Source organism: Anabrus simplex, chromosome 2 (genome assembly GCF_040414725.1).
Source record: "Anabrus simplex isolate iqAnaSimp1 chromosome 2, ASM4041472v1, whole genome shotgun sequence".
NCBI lineage: Eukaryota > Metazoa > Arthropoda > Insecta > Orthoptera > Tettigoniidae > Anabrus > Anabrus simplex.
This window is the reverse complement of record NC_090266.1, coordinates 1053039188-1053063489: the sequence shown is the minus strand read 5'-3', so window position 1 is coordinate 1053063489 and position 24302 is coordinate 1053039188. Positions and strand designations below refer to the sequence as shown.

Below are 24302 nucleotides of genomic sequence, written 5' to 3'. Positions count from 1 at the left end.
TAATTTTTTGCTATTTTATTTACGTAGCACCGACACAGATAGGTTTTATGGCGATGATGTGACACGAAAGGGCTAGGAATGGGAAGGAAGCGGCCGTAGCCTTAATTAGGGTACAGCCCCAGCATTTGCCTGGTGTTAAAATGGGAAATCACGGAAAACCATCTCCAGGGCTGCCGCCGACAGTGGGGTTCGAACCCAATATCTCCCGGATGCGAGCTCACAGCTGCGCGCCCCTAACCGCACGGCCAACTCGCCCGGTAGACTGAGGTAAGATGTTGCTGATGTTACTACACATAACTATATAGTAATTTTTATACCCATATTTAATTGAAGAATAAACTGTTCAATTTCACCTGATCTTGTGATTAAAAAATGTCCTTCATGTTACCAGTACAGCTTTCCATTAAACAGAGAGCTAAAAATTCCTTTTTTACACTATAACTGACATACAGAAGATCCTCGATGAAAATGAACTAGCAGCTTGTCCACTCATAGATCTCAGAAAAGTCTTGGTTGTTCGTAATATTCTTCTCAACAAACTAGAAAAAGCTGTTGATAGTAATATTCTTCCCAATAAGCTGGAAAAAGCTAGATTTTGAGGTTTAGCGTAAACATGTGACTCTCTGACAATTCAACGTAGTATGTAGATATTTGTGTTTTAAACCTTCTTCAGAATATAAAAATATCCCAGAGTTCAGTATTAGGACACATTCTATTCTTAGTTTATATTACCGGCACTGAAAGGGAAATTTAAATTATGTACTGATGGTGTTTTCACAGCTGTTAAAGGTTCAAATCAATGTGATTTTATGAAATATATCGAGCATGACATTCAGATACTGTCAGACTAGAAAATAACCCAAAACATTGGTCATTATTAACATTAACACGAAGTATAAATTCTTGCACAGGGCACATAAAATAACTGCAGCAATTAATATTGTAAATTTTGCAGCTGATCACGTCATTTCTGTTATAAACCTGTATTAAGTTCATCTAGGAAAAATTACATAAAATGTACCTTCAATAAATGTTGACCTCACGTTGCAATACTGTATTAATTGAAATGATTTAGTTTTCACAAAAAAATTAAAAGCATAAACACTAACCCTGAATTACCTATGCTCTGTTTTTATAAAATGTTCAGCATAAACGATTGTAACAGTAATATGACATATTTGCGAAAAGGATCTACTGATCTTTAAGAGCTACTCCATTTCTGCTCCTAACACAGCTTCATCCTGCATGTGGCCCTGAATAGCCAATTATTACTTAATCGGATACCTACCAGTAGAAAGGTGCAAAGTGTCAAATTTTAAAACAAAGAATTTTCGCTGGAATGTTGCGAAGTGCCAAGGAGCACTACTGCTCATATTAGAGAGTTCTTAAGATCAATAGTGGATAGCAGTGCTACTGAGGCCCCAAGGACTGACATATGAAAGGTGCAATGTGCCATTCATTTATTTTGATTTCCTTACATTGCCTGCATTTGATGATGGAAGAGTTCAAAATTGAAATAAAAAAACTCTTTAACAATCAAATTACAGCAGATAAGGATATCAGAGCAAAAATTCTGGATAGTTACAAAGCTATCAGCAACACCTGTAGTGTAACGGTTAGTGCTAATAGATCGGTGGTCCGGGCTCGATTCCCGATACTGCCAGAAATGTAAGGTTGGCAGGAGGGTTGGTCTGTGATTAAGGTCACCTCCACTGATAGTGTGCCTGAACAGAGCTACGCCACCTCTGGATGAGGACACGAATTAAATTACTTTACTTACTTCATCTACTGTATGTGTCCATGAGAAAGAATTATACAACGAGATTAAGATAGGCTGTAAGGTAGAAATTCTGAAAAGAGGAAAACCAGTAATAGCTTACGATAAGCATGTTAGACGTTAGCTCCTCTGTATTTTCTGTCACTCGTAGAAAAGAAAAATTTGAAAGCGATATTCCCTATTTGGCGAAGGAAGAACTTAAATAATAATATTACCAGATTTGTCAATTAATATAACATAGCACGTATGAAGTGTGTGCATGCTTAGCAGCACCTTTCATGAACTGTGACTTTTGTTTATTTCTTAGTGTGGTAATTTTAACTGTGTCATCAATCTCTTGTTAAAGATCGATCAAAAGATGGTTATTTATTCCTCTGATTTAATCTAAAAATAGTTATTTATCAACAACTTACTGTTTGTAAATTTGGCACCTTGCATCCTTCTACTGTTATGTATCCAATTACAATATAAAACACATGTTCCGTCTGGTAGTATCACTGAGATTATCACCTCAAACGGTTACAATTAATATTCAAATGACTAGTGCAGGGATAGGGATTTCCAGGACTAAGATCTTTGGAAAAAATGCTTTCTAAAATCAATCAGCCTACCATTTCAAAGGCAAATATAAATCTCAACAATAGTCCTCATGTTCAAGTTGGAAATAAAATACAAGGTATTCAACTTTTTGTTCTACCCATTTTTTAGATATACTAGTAATTATCAGTAACAAGAAGACCTGGAAACTTAATTTATGCTTACTTTAGCGCACCCGGGATTCAGCTCGACAGCGGGTTGGTGCATGTATTAATACTAACACAGGGAAGTTTGAATACTTCATGTAAGGAAGTGTTCTATGTGGTAGGCTGGTGCGTTCTGTTCCTATGTGTTTAACATCAATAATGTACTCTGGAGAGTTGTAGAAAATGAAATCTAAAATGGAAATAAAGCGTTTCCTGACTCAGGACAATAATATATTTCCTTCTTCTATTGTATGTGGAATGTTTCCTGAAAGTTTGACCTATTTTATTGTTACACTTAGTATAAAAAAGAAGTAGGCGTGTGAATGATATAATGTCTAACTGAGAATGATCATACATTTCTATGGCCGAGAACGAAAGGTTTGCAACTAAGAAAAAAATATTTTTGTGATTTTACCATTAATGTATAGCTTATTTCGACCTTTACAAATTCCGAAAGTTTTACAACAAAAACATAATATATTCATTCCAGGAAGCGTTTTTAACGGTTTTCGATGTTCTGACATTAGTCGCTTTGCTTCATTCGAAAGGGTCATTTTGAGTTGTAACACATTCCGGATTATAATAAGTGATGTAAGAACTAAGTACGCACCAAATAAACCATCTTTTGAGAGGCAATGATGTAAACTGCTAAAACTTTGAACTCTTCTCCTGACAAATCATGGATTTTGAACTGTAACCCTTTCGTTCTTGGCCATCGATTTGTAAGTCTCTTAAAAAATGTGAAATCATTGTATCCTACAACAGATTATTACAGATCTAAGAATGTTAATTGATACCATTTGCCGTTTAAAGAATTCAGTAATTGATTCAAAATTAATTTACCTTTGCTTTGTGATTGGTGTCAGCTTCATGCTCGATCAATAGGGTTGACATATCAGTATGACCCTCTTGCGAACTAAGGTGAAGGGGAGTGAAACCGGCCTTTGACTCAGCATTGGCCTTGGCTCCAAATTCCAAAAGAGTAGTTGCAATGTCCATCTAAAACATATTATGGGCAAACATTGAAATATTTAACATGTTACAAAACTTGCGTGTTCATGTTTCTCTTATGTATAATGCTATTTAACTGAGGAAACAATTTAACTATTAAAACAGGGAGAAAAATTATAATAATAATAATAATAATAATAATAATAATAATAATAATAATAATTGGACAATGGTGTGATTATTTCTATTAATACTCTTAATGTTATAGTACAAGACACATATTTAATTTAAACTGAACATAAGTACTGCTACATAGTCTACATAGTCGAATCACATTACTGTATTATGACCACCTGCTAGAAGTGCCATCAGCGCGTAGCCTGTGACATATTGCCCATGACGTGGGCCGACGAAGCGGGTATAGTGTATAATGCGCCCGACAGAATGGCTGTACACATTACATTTTCCGCTGTCACTGGTAATAATAATTTCGTGTGGCTATTTCTAGCCGGGTGCAGCCCTTGTAAGGCAGACCCACCGATGAGGGTGGGCGGCATCTGCCATGTGTAGGTAACTGCGTGTTATTGTAGTGGAGGAGAGTGTTATGTCTGGTGTGTGAGTTGCAGGGATGTTGGGGACAGTACAAACACCCAGCCCCCGGGCCATTGGAATTAACCAATGAAGGTTAAAATCCCCGACCCGGCCGAGAATCGAACCCGAGACCCTCTGAACCGAAGGCCAGTACGCTGACCGTTCAGCCAACGAGCCGGACTGTCACTGGTTAAGGGAAGCGATTTAACCAAGCTGCAAAAGGGGGATGACAATCGGCTCGGGCCAAATAAGAGGTGGGAAGGGCAGCTTTCCTGAAACAACGACTCTTGTGGACTGTTTACATGGTTATGTGGTAAAAGTGTCTCGTGAGTGGACGAATGGCACCATTATGAAAAATCAATGTGAAAACTGCGGAGTTCCACGCGATTATGATGTACAAAGTGAAAGCCGAATTCGACGGTGCGTGAAGGAAACCCAACAGGCTACAGTGAAACAGCTCACCATCCAAATGTACCAGGCGGCATCCTGACTTGTTTCTACCCCAACAGTTCAGCGAACCCTTCTGCGAATGGGGCTAAGGAGTAGACGGAGGGTGACCTCACCAATGCTGACACCGGTTCATCAACGAAAAACAATGGAATTTTCTCGACAGTATGGCATCTGAACCGTTGCTGATTGGTGACGAATAGCCTAATCCGACGAATCACGTTTTCAGCTGCATAAAACGGATGGGCCCTAGCGTGTCCGGCGAGATACGCCGGAGAACCAACACCCTGTAACCATTGCTGGACGATCAAAAGGCGTTGTGGGCAGTGTTATGGTCTGTGGAATGTTATCGTGGTATTCTCTAGCTCGCAACATCCGTATAGAAGAAAGTAAGTTGATTGATTTGGTTGACTAAAACAAGTGTAAGCAATAGAAAAAATAAAAATAAAACTGACTATGTGATTTAGAAAATGCGTAATTTCTTATGATATACCGTACCAATATCTCTCTCAGCTTAGTAGGTTGACTATATCAATAATTTGATAATGTATCAGTGCTAGCCAGTAAGTACAATGCAAGTGTCGTAATGGTTCCATGGCGCGTATCGCAAAAACAAGAGCGTTGGATGCTGTCATAACGTTCCCATAGGCCCAAAGAAAATCAGTTAGCTTCGATGAAGGGATAATCAGATTGAAACACAGATAAATAAATTAAATAAGAAGACTTATCCCATTACAATAAGGATTAGACAATGCTCCCCCTCCGCCTGTAGAGAAGCGTTGTAGCGTTTGATGATATTTCGGTTCATTATCTGCAATTCAGTCTCATGAATCTTTACCATTTCGGTGCAAATTGTATTTTTTTTAGTTCTTTGTTTGTGCGAGAGTTACTTATATACACTCTACCTTTGGAATTATCGGATAAGTAGAAGTCGCAAGGAGTTCGGGAGAGCGAGTTAGCCATAAACCTGGACTAATTATTCTGTCTCGGCAAACATCACGCACTGCATTAATTAAATTACCAGCGGTTTGTGCAGTTGCTAGAAATATCTGAGCGACCATTCCTGTTAAGTCAGTTTAGAAAAAACTAGTTCAGTATTAATTCTATACACCGGTCAAAATAAATGGTGTCGTTAAACGAATTGGTCCTACAATTCTTTTACCACTAACAGCCCACCAAACTCCTAGTTTAAGATCGTGAATTATTCTTGGGTTCACACCTTTGTCATTACCATTAGTTTGAGATTTTTCCTATCCATGCAAGTAAAACCATGCCTCATCAGAAAACAGCACTAATTGAGGATTGAATACACCACTGGTGACAGACTGAAGAAACCAATTGCAATAAGATTTTCTTGAGGCTGCATCATTCGGGATAAAACTTTGCAGTTGTGTGATTTTGAAAGGCTGAAATTTCAGTTTCCTTGCTATCCATCGTGCAGAAGAAGATAAAATCCTCTTTGCTGGGACAGTTTCTTTAAATGATTTCGGGGGGTTGCTCCTGACTTTCACAAATATGCTGCTTTGTTTCGTCAGTTAATACAGCCTTTTGAGTAACTTGTGTATTGTTTAGCACTGAACCCACTGGTTTGAATTTATTCAAAATTTTCTTCATTCCATAACGCGCATTCCTGGGAATTGTACACGGAATTATCTCTCACTATTCCAGCAGATTCATGTTTAAAAAATAAATAGCACACTAAAATATAGTATGCTTAATTCAGAAGCCATGAAACGCAATAAACTGATCAATTACTGCTGTATAACAAGTAATCACGCTGTACGCTGTATGGAAGCTCATCGCAGACTAGCTGAGATCATGACATCACTGGGCGAACTGTATGGATCAGGTAGCTAATGTATCATCCACTCGCCCAGACATGGCACACGGAATAATCGGTAACTAGATTGAGGCTCGCACTGTACAATGCCAGTAGATAATGAGTTACTTGTGTATATATCTATAAATCAGGATATATGAAAATTCAGAAAATCGTGATGTGAAGCACTGTTTTCTTTTTACTTTACTGCAATGGTAATGATGTATTCCTCAATGCAGAACATGATTATTTAGCTATTTACTTAAACAGTTTGCAAGCTAGGAGACTGCTTGACATGCGTAGGATGATAATGACTTAACTACAGAGTCTCAGTTAAACAAGTTATCTCCGTCGAGCATTTAAAACAACTGTATTCGACGCCCTTCAGTTGCTCGTTGTTCATTCTTATCAATGCTTAGGTGACATCAGTTTGCAACATATTATTATTCCCCTGTTTGAGTGAAGCGAAATTCCTATATATATATTCCATAAATAGAGTAAGTAACAAGTGGCACATTCTCCTGTTTGTCTACATATTTCTGTGCTCATAAATTGTACGTTATACACTGTAAATTCAAACAGTAACTATATATAGTTAAAGTGTAGCCCTGACGATTTAATTATTTACCTGTGAAGAACACAGTAACTAAGTGAAGGCAAGCTTATAATTCTATATGACTTTTAATTACACATGATCTCTTTTAGGATGATACAATATCGTGATCATAAGTCACAGGATATACAGTTTTTCATTAGATCTAAACCTCAGGGATGTGATTTGTCATTTTAGAAGTGCAGCACGCATTGATCAAAATTCAAATATGAATAATTTGGCGAGAAAATGGTGACAATATCATGTCGTACGTACGCCATCCTACACTAAGCCGAACCTTCTAAAACTTTATATTATTATGTTAATACGACTACATTTTAATTATCCTTTATTAAATGCAAAGTACGACTATTCCCCGTAAATATGTATTGTATATTCGTATAACCTCAAATACGTATTGTGAATACGTATAAACTCAAAATCTGTGTAGTCGAAAACTGTAGAAAAATATGTAATAATATTCGTATATTAAGTGTATTCCGCTATAATATTGATACATATGGAAGTTTCTGCAAACTTTCCATGATGTTTTATTTTCCAGATATGTGTGGATGTTTTAGGAATGTTCTAGATTTCTCCGTGTGTGTTTGTAAACTGTAATCGAATATTTGAATTTTATCTACTCCATTCAACTGTCCAGTCGACAGTTGTTAGGGCGTGTTCCATTGTGAGAAAATTGCCAGAAGTCGATATTTCTTTTTTTTCTGCTAGATGCTTTACGTCGCACCGACACAGATAGGTCTTATGGCGACGATGGGACAGGGGAGGGCTATGAGTGGGAAGGAAGCGGCCGTGGCCTTAGTTAAGGTACAGCCCCAGCATTTGGTGTGAAAATGGGAAACCACGGAAAACCATTTTTAGGGCAGCCGACAGTGGGGTTCGAACCTACTATCTCCCGTATACTGGATACTGGTCGCACTTAAGCGACTGCAGCTATCGAGCTCGGTCGATATTTCTAGACTGCTTGTTGAACGGTATATATATCGAGCTGAAAGGCTCCGTAAGTGAGTTAGTGCGTTGGTCTCGCCTTGTGATGGTGTACTGAATAATCAGTGTGAAGGTTTGTTGATATCTGTATTTGTCAGAATCGACCGTATGATGAAGTGAATGATCAGTGTGAGGACTTGTTGATATCTTTGCATGTCAGAATCGATAAGAAAATTACTTCAGTGTGTTCCTTTCTTAAGTGTTGTGGTGTTGCTTATACGTTATAATTGTGTATAACTAACTCTGTGTTGTTAAGGAAAATTGTTTTACGCAAGGAAGTGAACGTATCTCTTGTGACATGTATTTTTACCAAAATAAAATCGCACTGAGAACGATGATCACTGAACTATATTTAACACCATAGGACATATTTCCAACTTCATCAAGTATAAAATAATCAAAATTTTACCAACCTGATTTTTTCGGGCTGCAATATGAAGTGGAGTATGACCATTTTTAGCAATGGCATGAGGAGATGCTCCTTTATCTAACAGTAACAGGGCTACATTTTGGTGATCGTAATGACTAGCCACATGCAGCGGTGTTACGCCATTCTGGAAAAACAGAAGTAATCCATTTTAGAAGAAATAACATTGATTCCAGTAATGTTGGTAACCGAAGACAACCACTGATATCCTTTGCAGTTGAATATTTGATGTTCATTAGAGAAATAAATCGGTAACTAATGCTATCGTGTCACACCTTCAGCAAAATAAACGAACATGGTAAACTGAAATTAATTCAGAAACTGTGGAACTTAAGCCATCTGGGAGGCTCTTGACCATCTTGAGGAACCTATCATGAGATAGTTCTAGATGATAAGTACCATTATGGTGAATCATATTTCTGATAATCCTATTTATTTTCGGACTTCGAAATTACGCATCAGCAACATACAAAAGACACAATATTGCACAAATAACTTACTTTTCCCTGAGCATCCACAGGAGCATCTCTCTGTAGTAGAAGTTTGGCCACTTTCATATTGCCATACTTGGCTGCGAGGTGAAGGGGAGTGAAACCTTTCTTTGTAGTTGCAGTCAGGGACGCACCATGCTCCAGCAATACTGATGCAACCTGCAGCACAATATTTGTATATACTAAGAATTCATGTAATTTTATGATGTAAGATAAAGGGAACATTTACATTCTAAAGGTAACACATAGAGTGTTACATACGCATTTAGCACTTCTTTCCTCTTTTGAAATTATTGAGTGAGTTGAATAATTTCATTGGTTGAAGGAATTCTACCACTTGTCTCAGTGTAATCATTAGAGAACGGAAAGGTAAAAGTCTTGCACAGTCTCACACGACTAACAACAAAATAAACGTATAGTTCCGTTCAGTAGCTTTGATACATTCACATCTAGTATGAACAGTGAAAGACTTTTGGGTTAGTATGCCACATTGCATAACTGCATATGATAATTAAGAGTTTTGTCTTCTACCATAGACATTGCCATCTGTAATTAAGTGAATTTACATCATTGCTGCTTATTTGCAAGATTGTGTTAACTGGTAACTGTAATGTTCATAATAACCAGGCAAGGCCAAATTAATTATTATAGGAAGAAGATGGGTAATTTTGAAGGTTCACCATTGATGCTGTAATTCATGATATACAAAGGGGATTGTGTTAGAGGGGTGTGCGATACCCTATACACTGAGATATCCCCTGTAAAATATGAAAATTAAAGGCTTTGCTCCTAAACAGAATGGGTTGTGGGTTATAAGAACGTATATTATGTGATGAATTGGAATTAATGAAGATAGGGTTTTATCATGACAATATAAAAATAATGCCTATAAACTGAAATAACACAGAATGATGTAATGAATTGTAACTGAAATTATCTGACTGGTAATAAAATCTTGCACACCAATCTAAAGATTGAAAGAAGAGTGTACCTCCAATTATAGGACTTTCCATGTGTATTTAACTTCTATCCTTTAATGTTCACCATATCTCAAAATCTCTTGTTATGTTTGTGTTTGATTCTCTTTACAATTTATCTGAACTTGATGTGAAATCAAAATTATATTGTACATGATAGTTTCTATGGTGAACTCTCCTTTTAATCTACTTGTACCCCCTCAGATAAGAGATCACACATGAGTATTTGTTTGATTTTAATGTTATTGCTGGGAAAACAGCAAATCTATTTTCATCTGGAACTTGTATATCACTTATCAATGAATCACTATTATTTTGCACATGAGCTTCATAACTGATTTCACCTTCAGAATATCTACCAATACAGTAGGAAATATTGGCATTTGGAAACAAACCAAAAAATATCTTTTATGCTATATAATAAAAAAAGTAAATTGGAATAAAACAAAATCGAATGTATAAGAGCTTGTTCTGGAATGGGAACACAATTACCTGCAACAAACTCTATGAAACATAGCAAGTAATAAATCTCACAAAGATTTAGTCACCTATATCATGTAACTAATTTAATGCAAGGAAATAATATTAACTCTTCTTGGATTAAGTAATGATTAATTTAATCAGTTTATTAATTTAAGAAATCAGAAGGAAGGAATCTTATTGTAACCTTCCAGCAAGGATGCTTGAGGGAGAACAGAATGAACATTTCCTTTCCTCTCTTCTTTAATGACTATACTTTATCATTATGCATCATTCAACAAAGATTAATTTGGGCACCTGGAAGCTGAAACCAAGTACTGGTAGCTAAGCTATCAACTCACCAGGCCAGATTATGAATTCATATCACATCTGGCTTGGCCACTCTGATGAGAAGAAAGGAATAATAACAATGAATATATGTAATACAAGAAACATCCACGTCCCAGGTGGGATTTGAACACATAACCATTTTAGTGGGCTGCTAATTCACTTAATCCTTACCTGGGTTATTGCAGAGAACAAATTAAAGTCCTGTAAGTTGAACCATCTTCTTGAACCAATATTGATGTTGATGGCAAAGTTGACTGATGGAGGCATGGCATATCAAGACATCAGAATAACTGGCATTTGCTTTAAGCAGGAATGTATGCTATTTTTCATCTTTCCTGTTTCATTAAATTGCATTGTTATAACTAGTCCACTCATGTATAGAGCAAAAGTTTTGGAATGGAGTAATAATAATTTTATGGAACAGAATATACAAGGAGGATAAATAAATTATAACTGGTTACTGAATAAGGTTTGGAGTTGTAGAAGCACATGGAAGATTATCTGATGGACGTGGTACTTCAGAATTTATAACATATCTGTATAAGATAAATTACCACCTACCACCCCTTCTGTATGCAGGTTACTCTTGATTTACACTATAATTTTGATATGAGTATATAATGTTATTATGGTGTACACCAGGTCTCATACCTTTCTGAAGATATCAGAATTGGACATTTTAGTTCAATTAAGCAAGCATTAATAATATTAATATTTAGAAATGTGATGTGTTTACCATAGTACGGCAGGAAAAGCCTTTTTTGACAATATTCTGATAGGAATTTTGAATAGATACTTATGAAATACTTAATGAGATTTTTCACGATAATATATGGTAATTTTTCAAAGCCTCTGACCATATTAAATTCTCAGCTGCTTGAGCTAAATTGCACTTTTTGGTTATAAATGATATAATTTGAATATTGTTCCTGATGATTGAGTCTGCAAAGCTACTGACCATACAAAGAATTATCAGTCGCTTCTCAAAACCAACTTCCGGTTTCGATACAGTTAAGTGTAATAAATGAAGGCTATATTATAGCACAGACTAAGTGTTATTAGTTCAAATCCAACCTTTGATATGGATGTTCACATTATTTCGCTCGAGTCATACCTCTATGCTAGGAAAGTTCATATTCTAATAATGCAATGCCAAAATACAAAAGGCACAAAAGGAAAATAGATTAACACCTGAAACGTCGAATTTTATCATTAACTGCTTAATCTTCATTTTTCTTGAAAAAGTAAACCTGATTCTGGATAAAAGGTGGTCTTTGTGATAATACAATTGCGATTATCAATACTTATATACCGCAGAATACCATTTTACAAAGTAGAATGAATTGAATAAATTGGAACTATTATTCTGTATTCATTAACAGCGAGCAAACTGGACTAAGGGTTCTATTAAGAGCCATGCCAAAATTCTTAAAATTCTACAGTCATAATTATATTTACGAGAAGGAAAAGGTAAGTGCTGTGAAACAATTTTCTTCAAACTGGAATTATATTTATGTACTGGTGTTAAAACTATGTACGATTGTGCACATTTCTCTAAAATATAGTGTTTAAAGAACAGAAAAACTGAAGTATATCATGCAACAAAAGCACAAGCACTTTAACCAACAAGCAACTAAAGGGAACACATAACATGTACACTCTATGGCCAGAAGATGTGACAAAGAGAATGAAATAATAAAACATGTTATTTAATTACAAAATTTATTTGTTGAAAGTTAAACAGCCCAACAACAAGTTACAAAATTAAAGGAAGATACTTTTCCAGACAAAGTTTCAGAGTACAACTATATGAGCAAAATTTTGAAAAAAGACAATTACAGAATCAAAAGAATCATCCAAAACTATACCATTCTGCTATATATAATAGATGATCTAGATCTAACAAAGCCAAATAAGTACTCGTACATTACAGAAATGCTTTGATGCAGTAAGGAAAGAAGTATTTCAAATTCTATCAAATCTTTTTAAAAAGGAGAAGAATGGGATGAACAAAACTAAATTTCAATTTCATGCAGAGAACTAAGAATAAAGGACAAAAATAGACATGCATAAAAATAATAATCCCGTATTTGTAATTTTAACTGCAATGTTTAGAAGATATGATCTTAAAAATGTTGTAACACTACATAGTAAATAAAAATGCAGTTAACTTAATAAGAGTATGTACATTCAACTGAAAAGCCAATTGCTGAATAGTGTTTTAAATGCAAAAATAATGAAATACATGACTGCCACCAGAGAATTTGAAGATACCTTTTTTATAACATTAATAACTGTATGCCAATATAATAATTTATTTTGTTAGATATCTTCTCTATAAACAACAGTACAATTATTTATTTGACAATATAATAGTAGCCTAGTGTTTAAACTAAGGACAATCAATCATTATTTTCCTTTAACATAATATATTTAGAAAACTTTTGAAAAGCATTGAAAACAAAGTCTTCTACTGTATACATAATATAACTTCTGAGGATGAACAACTTGATTTTACTTAAGGAATTCCACTGTTCAAATATACACCAGTGACACTCATGATCATATTACAATAACAGGCACAAATATGTTCCTGATAAAATATAGGGTTGCCAGGTGCCGGTATTGTCTTCAAGGGCAGAATATCATGAGAATACTAAGGGAAATCTTATTCCAAGAAATTGTAATTCAAAGTTACTTATCTTTTAAAAGGCTTGATGATATGAGAATTCAATCTGATTTTCAGTACGTATAATTTAGTTTGACGGGTTACTTGTAGGGGTTTTGGTTGACTGTTAGCATATGCATAAATATTCCACCATTCTACAGTGTTTTGGTGATCCTTCTTAATGAGATAAGATTATGGACTACCTTACACAATTGAGAATAGTAATACATGTCATAAGTCTGCATACAGAGCGAAAGTAAAAATAAAAAGTGAAACAAAATGGGCTAGTGACATGAAAAACGTTTCTACTATAAGTTTGTGGCATCTCCCAGAAGCAAGCAATGCATTAATAAATGTAAATGCATTAGTACTAATTTCGCTACCCTCTTAGCTAAATAGTATACCCTGAATTAGTACCTTGATAAATGAATAAGGATGATTGGTATGAACCTGCACTGTTAATTTGGAAACCTGGCATCCCTACTAACAGAACATGTTCTCCATTTTACAGTTCAATTTTCAAGCAATTTAAAGTACAGTGTATATTTTGGCCACCAAGACAAAATGAAATAAAAAATAATAATTCATCAAAGTACTTAATGCAGGACTCAAGGGATTTTATAACCTTGAATGCAACACATCTGTACCTACAGCAGATGATAAGAGTGATAGAACTGTGTAATCTGAATTTCAGGCATTTAAATGGGGTAGAGAAATACTTCCACGCAGGCCCCGGAGATACCAAACCAATAATTATTGAATTAAACATTTGTTTTACCTTCTCATCCACTTTTATTTACATTTTATTCCATAATATGATTTTCTACTTTAAGTTCGCTGTTAGGTGTCAAAAAACTGAATAATCCTTACGCAAAATGATGATAATATCACTTCGGATAAATTAATTGCAATAGGAAAAGGATGAGATGGAGGGGCTGACTATTAATTCTTCCACTTGTAGAAAATATGCTTAAATACCATGTGATCTACACATTTAGAAACTGAAAAATTAGGGAGCCCCCTTTCATTCCTTTTTCACATAAAGTACAGTTCTCAAGACAACCGATTATGAACTGAAGTTACACCATAGTATGGTATTCATTTCTGATGCTTTACTATATGTTTCTAGAACGGCCAAACTACGAATTTCACTCCTGAATTTTAAGGTTATTATTTCTGTCATAAAAGTATATTCGGTACAGGGATATGTGCTCTATTATCTAATATTTATCTGTTAAAAGTGGAAGATGACGTGATTATTGTTTCAAGTGTCCCAACTACATTATTAATGGTACATTTAATGAAAACGTAGGGTAAGAAGTATTACTTTATTGAAAGATTCGTTCCATATTTTTAATGAGGACATACTTAAAAAATCTTTCAAAACTTAAGGGAGATTTCTTAGTATATTCCAGTATGAAGCATAATAATATAAAATCCAGATTTTGCAGCTTCTAGAGTTCACATTAAGGAATGTTGACGATTTAGTTTCAATATGAAATACACTCTCCCATGGAAAACAATTAATACTGTTTAAATTTATCACAACAGGCCAAAAGGATTCACTGGATCAGAATTACAACTGTGTTTCACAAACTTCAGACACGTTGAATGGTTTCCTTTGCTTATGCAATTCAATGTGACTATGGAGGAATTTAAAATTCTGCCTAAAGTGAGATAATTTGAAAGAAGAATTGAAAGAGATACAGAGAGAGAGAGAGAGAGAGAGAGAGAGAGAGAGAGAGAGAGAGAGAGAGAGAGAGAGAGAGAAATTTAGATAACTGAAATGTAACCTTAAAGGTTGATTAGATTATGTTCTGAAGATTTATGGTCATTAATGGTGAAGGTCAGGAGCATTATCCCGAAAAGTTGTACGCCTGGAATAACCTCAATAATTCCATGGTCGTTAGCAAAGTAATATTGATGAGTTATTCATCACTTGTGGTACCTATAGCTGCTATGCATGTACAAGCATAATATGAATCTTATTCATTTAGTGCCTAGTTATCCGCCACATGCAGTTATGATACATACGATACGAACATGATGCCACTATATTTTATGATTTTCTAATATACTGTGCAGTGAATTTATTACAATGGTAATGAGATTTACATTAATCAGGGTAGAACATTTCTCATTTTAAAATGATGGTTGTTATTCAAGCAATCTCAGGAGAAAGCAGATTACCTCAGTGCTATTACACAGATCTAAACTGCAGTGATAAGGATGTCCAATGTTATTTACCAAGTAACTACAGCATTCACATTTCAAAATAATTCTACAGCTTGGAACAACTCGAATTTCCTGTCACAATACCCAGGGGCCACTGAGCAATGAAATCTTCAAGGAGTGAACAATTCCAATATCCATATCCAGTGCATGCACTACTCATTTTATACAGAGAGGATAGTCCTAGCTTCACACTGAATAATCAGATTCATTCATTACAATAATAATCATCAAGGGCTGTTATATTTCACTTTACTTCTGTGTTGAAATCAAGTTAATTAGAGCTGGAAAATATTCCAGATTAAAAAAAATTGAAATAGTAATATTCATAGTAGGAAAATGAGATGAACTTATGAAAGTAGAATGGAAACTAAGAAGTCTCAACTACACACAAATTAAGTGTCATACATAAAAGAAAATCACAAGGAATACTGAAGTGCATGAAGCATAACAGTGGCAATCAACAAAATATATAAGGCAATGACACAAGCAACATGCACCATTTTAAATAACTTATAGCTACTACTGTGAAAATTACAACACTGTTTCTTGATAATCGAATAATATATTATCTCTTAAATATTAGTGAGCTATTATATCTCACAAAAATAACACTGAAATTTCTGATCACATTTTTTTCTTTCGACAGCACTCAAACATAAACATAAGTATATCAGCATGATACATTATTAAGACACTTACAATTCTAGTTTACAATTTATGTCTATTGTGTGCATTATTCCCATCCAGTAATGTTACAAATTTATTTATCTAACATAAAATACAGATTCATATATAAGTGTTCTGATAGAACATCAAGCAGGTGTGATAGCAACAAAATATATAAGAAAAGAAATAAAATGAGAAAGATTCCCAGTCATTTAGACTGTCTGCCTTAAATTACTATGACATTCAGCAAGGACTGAGTCATTTTTCTCCAATTTTGTGTGTTTCAAACAAGTTCCTTCTAATCTTTGAAATAATTATACCAAGCTACAGTACATATTGTTGAACTCTGTTATGTAAGGTGATCGAAGAAAGTGTGTTCCCGTTCACTAAATTAGCAACACTATTTAATGATATAAACAAGACTGTCATTACCCGGCATAAATGAAGTAAGTGGAAAGCCTTCGGTTATGCGCTGCTCAAGATCAAATATAATTTGTTTCAAAGTGTAATTCGGTCTCTAAGGCAAAGTTATGGCAGAAGAGACTAATGGTACATTATAGAAAACGTAGGGTAAGAAGTATTACTTTACTTGAAAGATTCATTCCATATTTATAATGAGGGCATACCTGAAAAAGTTTTCAGCACGTAAGGGAGATTTCCTAGTATATTCTAGTATGAAGCATAATAATATGAAATCCAGATCTTGCAGCTCCTAGATTTCACATTAAGGAATATGGACAATTAGTTTCAATATGAAATACACACTCCTATGGAAAACAATTAATATTGTTTAAATTTATCATAATGGGCCAAAAGTATTCACTGTATGAGAATACCTAATATTTGACTCCAATTTGTAGCAAATCAAATACTGCATACTTATTAACATTAACTAATTTTTTCTTTGCCGTTTGTCCTACGGTTGTACCCAATCATTTAAACGAAATCAACTGCTTTTGACACGTATCTGAAATGCAACTATAGAGTGCAAACCAGAAAATCTGCCGGAAAAGTTCTGGATACATATCAATCACGTTATGGACTGTTTCTTTGTTGTAATATAGAAATCATTAAACAATACTGTTTACTATGAGGCAGCATTGGGGGTTACTGCTTCAACAAAGATTGGTATGAAAGCTGATCATTTTATCAGAAAATTAAAATTGGATACATAATGTATATTTATTGACCATTCTGCAATATATAAATAACGTTGTTTACAAAGGAATTCCAGATGAAAAGTACCACTGAAAATAAATGTATTGAAGCAGTACGGAAGCCTGAGAATGGACAGGATGAGCTGATGGAATACAGTACTGATAGGCGCGCGGAAAGTGGCGGGTCAAGCTGAGTGAGTTCTGCTTTTCCTTGCCACTCGATGTAGGCGAGCGGGAAGAGGTTCGTACATGAATGTTTATGTATGTTTCTTTCTTGTTGGCTATACGAAACTCTGAGGCAAAACGTGTAGAACAATGCTTTGAGCAAACTAGTGAAAATGTGCAGACAATCAACAAGTGTGTTCCATAGTTCTACAAATTTCTTAAACTACAAGGAATCTTTGCCTCTTCATCTCTCCCACTCCTCCGTCATTCATGTGCTTGGAAACTTGAGTGAAAAAACATTCTGTGCTACCAACTACAATGATAATGTGGAGTTTTGTCCCATCTATTGGTGAATGAGAGTAAGGTAAATGAAACATTAAATTGGATTATGATAACATCCAGCATTAACCTGAAAGAAGCGAGAAAGACAAACAGACTTTCAGGATGGTCATTGTCAGAATCAAGATTTGAACCTGGTGCTCATACCATCTGATTAGGTATAGAAAATTGAAAGCTCGATGTGGGTCTTGACTTCTCGCTCCTCTCAGCACTTTGGTTCACCTCATGTCACTGATATGCTCCTCACCACCAATAGCTATCCATATAAATATAGCACAAAGGTTACAACGTATATCACAGTAACAGATTATCAGAAGGGTTTCTCACACATGCATCTGTTCACGGAGCTGATGGACTAAAACGTCCTTATATCAAAAGCCATCACCGATTTTGTTTAGTAACATCTTACTTGAGTGTGCTGCAGCTGAAGCATTTGATTCAATACAACTTCAGTTAAATCAAAATTTTACACTAAAACATGGTAAATTAGTGTAAATGAGGTCAAATTGGAGTTGAAATCTTACATTCATGTAAAATAAAACCCGCAGAATATATTTCTAATAGCCAGTTAAGGACGAAATAGAAGCTATAGCAGTAGTTTTGTTGTTGAGACAATTTCTTTCTACTAGGTACTCAAATACGAAGTATTTACGTAAAAGTTCTTCAAATAGGAGAACTAGCATCACTGTGTTATCAATTCCTACTGTATTTAGGAAATTAATTTTATAAAATAGAAAATCCAGAGTTTCCTTCACCAGTTTGTTTCATTGAATTAAAATGCCAGCCATAACTCTATTTTGATAACTTTCTTGTTGTTCCTGATACATTTTAGATATCGTGGACATATTAAAATCAAATCCGCATTGGTACATGTGGGGACCGACTGATAATATGGTGTATTGGAGTGTTAGTGAATGCGTATACTGGTATCATTAATTCGGCATCGTCACCCTGAGATTTGAGTAAAGGTACTACCCCAGAATATTTTGGGAGTGAATGTGAGAAGAGGAAATCCACATTCTGGAAATCCACCAAAGGTTTTCCTGTAGTATGACATTGACTCACTCAGATTTGGCATTTCAGTTCCACCAAGGAAAGTTTCTTAACGTGCTTGGTAACAAACACGATGCAAGTAAGATTTTCTTAGTTTTAGAATTTGCTTTACGTCGCACCGACACATATAGGTCTTATGGCGACTATGGTAGAGGAAATGGTTAGGAATGGGAAAGAGGCAACTGTGGCCTTAATTAAGGTACAGCCCCAGCATTTGACTGGTGTGAAAATTGGAAACTACGGAAAACCATCTTCAGGACTGCCGACAGTGGGATTCGAACCCACTATCTCCCGAATGCAAGCTGATAGCTACATGACCCAATCCACACGGGTACTTACCAGGTGCATGCAAGTATGAAAGTATAAATGAGCAAATGTATGCACGTATGTATGTATGTATGTATGTATGTATGTATGTATGTATGTATGTATGTATGTATTTATGTATGCGTGTATGTTTACTCCTTGGTCCGTTATCCGAAGAAGAATTAAGAAATCTGGTAAATAAAATTACGAACATTTCACCCACATTTTGAACTGAACCTACTCAGAAGGGAGGGAGACAGTAACTTGGGAGTTTTGAAAATAAATCACCTCTGCTCTATGAAATTATTTCACATTTTCAAAACTTCGGTATTTCCTTATATAAAAGCTTTCGGTGTTCGAGAAGCAGAAGAATAATATGAGTATCTGTGTTTGTATATCCCTCTCCTGTGAACAAAATACACTCGACTTATTTTTCGAATCTTCACCGAATTAGTCTAAATAATAACAACAATATTCTCGAAGGGAACATTTGATTAATGTTTTATGATTTTAAAATGCAATTATTTTTACTGTGCGGTTGATTAACTGTTTGTCAGAACTGGAACTAAATATGCAGATAACAACAGCACCTTGTATTTAGCGTCTATTTCAGTACATATTAAAACCAAAGTACCTTCTCATTGTTAAGTAGAAGCATATGTGGGAACATCAAACGATATTTAAAATGTATACCATATCTATATGAAATATTCCTGGCGTTTATGTCGAAATCTTTCCATGAGGTATATTGTATCAATGTGATCCATTATCCTTCGGCCAACAAGGTACTTTACCTCTTCCTGCCCCTCCTTGCCAGCGATGTGAAGAGCAGTATACATGTCTTTTGTTGTTGAATCAACTGCTGCACCGTGCTGCAGCAGCAACATCACAATATCCACATTGCCAAGACGAGATGCAATATGAAGAGGAGTTTGTTGCTCCTGAAAAAAAAAGTGTTGACTCTTAATTGACTCTCATTACACTACGATAACAAAATAAATTGCACACAAAAGTTCTCAGTATTGAAATATATATGTTAAAATTCCTTAGAATGTCGAAACGACAAAGCTAAAATCAATTATATTTTATCTACAAACTGTCATTTTTATTGGAATACAATAATGCAGTAATGAAATTACATTTAACGAGAACCTGAATTAGCTGTGTTGGAGATTTTATTGAGTAAGTGCAACGTGCAGTACAAACATATCTACAAGATTTTTATTCCCAGATGATTGCAATTTAAAATGTTAGCAAGAGCCAGTGAAATAATCTTAATCCGAAGAAAAAATGGAAGCAATAAAATGCACGAACAACTTTTGTCTCTGTATGTGAATCTCATTTTCAGTCATCCCTGTTGTTTTCGTTTTGTTCCTATTGCTTTACTCCTTTATTTACCCTTTTCTCAATGAGACACAAGAGGAATTTACATTAAAATGTTGAAATGTATTGTAAGCGAATGTACGGTACTGTAATGTAAAGTTCAATATTTTTACAGTCCAATGTCTTCAAAAGATTGAGTGGTAAAAGTGCCCAAGAATGCAATTGAATCAATGAAAATATTTAGAGAGAGAGAGAGATAGTGTGTGTCAATGATTAGCAAATGTAAAGACAAATTAGAACACATAGATCTTCTCCACAGGAATTGATCTACAAGGTGCCTGATTCTATAAAAATCAAGTTTAATTACATAGTATGTTATCCATGCATTAATTTATCACTGGCCTCATTCATAACAACCTACTACAGATGCACTCGAATACAGCGCATTAATACCATATCTCAATATCTACCTTACCTATTCCTTCATTTATCCCCAACGAGTCTTGCCATTTTACTTAATACTTAGTGTCAACATCTACACTGGCCCTGTCCATCCTTTAGACCTATTAACATACCCAAACAATCTATTTCGAAATACTTTTGGCCTTCTCTTTCATAACAATTTTCCCCTTGTAAATGTTCCGATGTCATATACATTGTTTCAACAACTGCTGAGCTGCCAACCTTCAAAATTACTTCTGAATTATGTGTCCTATATTACATTTAACACTTCAACATCTACTTTTCTATCCTTTCACCGAATATTTATACACTTGCAACCTACTATAAAAACTAATGTTTTGAACATTATTAGGATCTCCCACCCTAGTGCTCCTGTGAAATATTTCAGACAGAGAGTTACAAGTGCTGCTGCTTCGGTTCATATTCAGACCTTGAATATGCTAAAGATGTTCATAAGGAGTAAAGTTAAGCTTGTCTATAGAAAGAGGAATTGCGTCTTCTACTATGAGATTTCATATTATAGCAAAACTATTGTATTCATGGTGTTTATAAGTTCAAATATAATTTCAATTGATATTTTCTTCTCGTTTAAGTGATATGGATTCACAATTCTTCACTTAGGTGAAGAACTATTGAAAAGTGATCCATATTTATCAAGTATGAAATGTATGTGGTGTTCTCTGCAAAGGTGTGAGTGCATGTAGTTATGTAGTGTGTACAGTATTTAAATTACGGAGGCAGCGTATGCAGTAATATGTTCAGGACATTACACAAGAAACCATCACTTCGACTCATTGAAACGGCTGGCTAGAAATAAAAGTAATACACACTTAACGCTCTTCTTATTGTCAAATTTACAGCTTGAATTTCATGTTCATATTTCGAATAAAATATACACTGATTTAAGATACTCTACTTTATCAATAATTAAATTCCTAAAATCAGACGTCCATTTTAGAGACACTTAGAGCTGATCTTCGTTTCGTATTGTGTATACTTTTTTAATGAAAACGGGACATTTAAAAGGAGTTTAAGTGAAAACCTGGGACCTCAAAAAAAAGGTGGACATAATTTATATCGATAAACTTTTTTGAACGTTCAGATTTACATTTGTATTTCGTATTTGTTTGAACACTCACGTGATGTTTATACGAGTATTTCTTAATGTGATTCACAATATGAAACCGACCACCACGTCGAATATCAAATTTATATTTCCACAACGTACATCCTACAGTTTCTCTACTAACACACTTGTTTCGGCATGTCTAAACAGTTTCTTAATGTGACTGTTTACAAATATACAAAAGTAAAAGCCAAAGATTATAGAAAAATAGGCAGCTCTACGTGTCCTGTAAGTGCCGTTCGAAGCATATAATACACCTATATACGGACAACAAACTACCTGAAAACTACAAAATCAAAACATCACACGGCGTAAAATACATTTTGAAAATTGTCATTGTAAAAAGTGAGACATTTCAGCATATCCAGAGAAACTTTCGGGAAAAAACGGAATGTATTGCCACATTATCTTGCCAAAGCTACTGAATTCCGAGACAGGAACTCTTGATGTCTTGGCCTATTATGTACTGGTAAATGAACTTGAAGGAATACTTACCCTCGCTCTGGCATCCACTTGAGCTCCGTTGCGCAGTAAGATTCGTATTATATCAGTCTGATTAGCTCGGGCTGCCAAATGAAGGGGAGTTTCACCCCGCACCGTGGGAACATCTGGACTGGCATCGTGTTGAAGAAGGTAGATCACAATATTCATGCAACCCATGAAGCTGGCCACATGGAGTGGTGTCAGGCCAGACTGAATAAAAGAAGACATCAGCATTAGATATCATTAAAGGATTCTTAATGAAGAAGAAAATATAATACATATAATTTCATAATGAACTAGAAATACATCGAATTCTTGTGAAAATCAATCATTTATAATACCATAATTGCCCTCCGAAATTTACTAAGAATAAAAATCATTCAGGTCAAATGAAAATGCAATGCAAAACGTACCCACAATTTGAAAACTCTTTGATTTATTATCGCAATGAGTCGTGTTCCAAGTAACCCTTCTACTTAAGAACTAAGATAATTATGTGCCATTACGCAATCCCAAAATCTTCTGATCATATTATGTGGAAAGTTTTGCCCTTCGTACTGATGTACGTTATTTTCTCTGAATACTTTCCAGCAGGAGAGAACACTATTGGTTACAAGTATATTTAGTTCAAGATAAATGATATGTTTTTACTTTTAATATACGTTCATTCAAATGTCTCGATACAGTTTCATACTCAGGGAGCGAGTGTTTAAGAAAGCTAAAAATACATGGCATACGTGTATGAGTAGTAGAACCACCTGTTTGCAAATGCTTTTAGTGAAACATCCTCTGTGCTCCTATTTATTGCATCAGAATATATTTCTTCTAAAGAAAACACATTAAAGGCAAAGCGTGTCCCCATATCTAACTGCTTGACAATTACAAATAATTTGGAATAACCCATCAGTGCAGCTACAAAAGTAGCTGACTTGGATAGTAGGCCCATTTAAGCAATGATCATCATCAATGAAGTAATACGAATAGAAAAATAAACCGAATCATAATCTAGTAATCTTATAAACTGACCGGCTATTTAATTTGAAACATACAATAACAACTAAAACACTAAATATATTTTACCTACGTAATTTTCTACTGAGAAATGTGTACTCTGGTCCACCAGCCCTTTATAATTTAGTTTTATGCAACCCTCAGTTAAATATAAAGAGTACAGATCCCTATTCCTGTGTAGGATTAGTACACGGTATGTTTGAGTTTAAGTCCAACAACAGAGACTGAATTGTTAGCTCTTATAGTAATTCAATTATATAAACTCTAATGAATACATAAAACTGGCACAGCTGCAAGTAATATTTACTTTGTTAAAAAATACATTAAGCATTTGAAAATATACTATATAGATTGTGAAATTCCTACTGAAGGCTAGGCCTCGTCCTAGCTAAGGCGGCAAAAGCACGCACCTCTATGGTTACGAAGCCAGGTCGCGCAGAAGCACGAACCTAGACAGTACCCTCATTTTACTGTAATTTGCTGTGGACATGATACGGCCACATTCCTACTAATTTCCACAGAATAGAATTTACTTAAAATAGACATCATTCAGATCAAACGAAAAACGTACCTTCAGTATCAAGGTATGTTTCTGACTCAGAAAAGGTCCTTTTGTATTGGACGTTACGTAAAGTGATTCATCCGAAAAGAGGACTAGTGATAAAAAGGCCGAAT

The 24302-nt window shown here is 35.0% G+C and overlaps 1 protein-coding gene across 2 annotated transcripts in view; it reads right to left on the bottom strand.

The window, feature by feature from the left end:
• Positions 1 to 24302, bottom strand: part of LOC136864670 (ankyrin-3) — a 229902-nt gene that overhangs the window by 64775 nt on the left and 140825 nt on the right. For both annotated transcript variants that reach the window (XM_067141968.2, XM_067141969.2), the window contains exons 10-14: positions 22629 to 22826; positions 20017 to 20163; positions 8856 to 9005; positions 8342 to 8482; positions 3364 to 3519 (exon numbers count right to left, since the gene is read on the bottom strand). In XM_067141968.2, coding sequence (XP_066998069.2) covers positions 3364 to 3519; positions 8342 to 8482; positions 8856 to 9005; positions 20017 to 20163; positions 22629 to 22826 — 792 coding nt within the window. The remainder of the gene's footprint in view (positions 1 to 3363; positions 3520 to 8341; positions 8483 to 8855; positions 9006 to 20016; positions 20164 to 22628; positions 22827 to 24302) is intronic.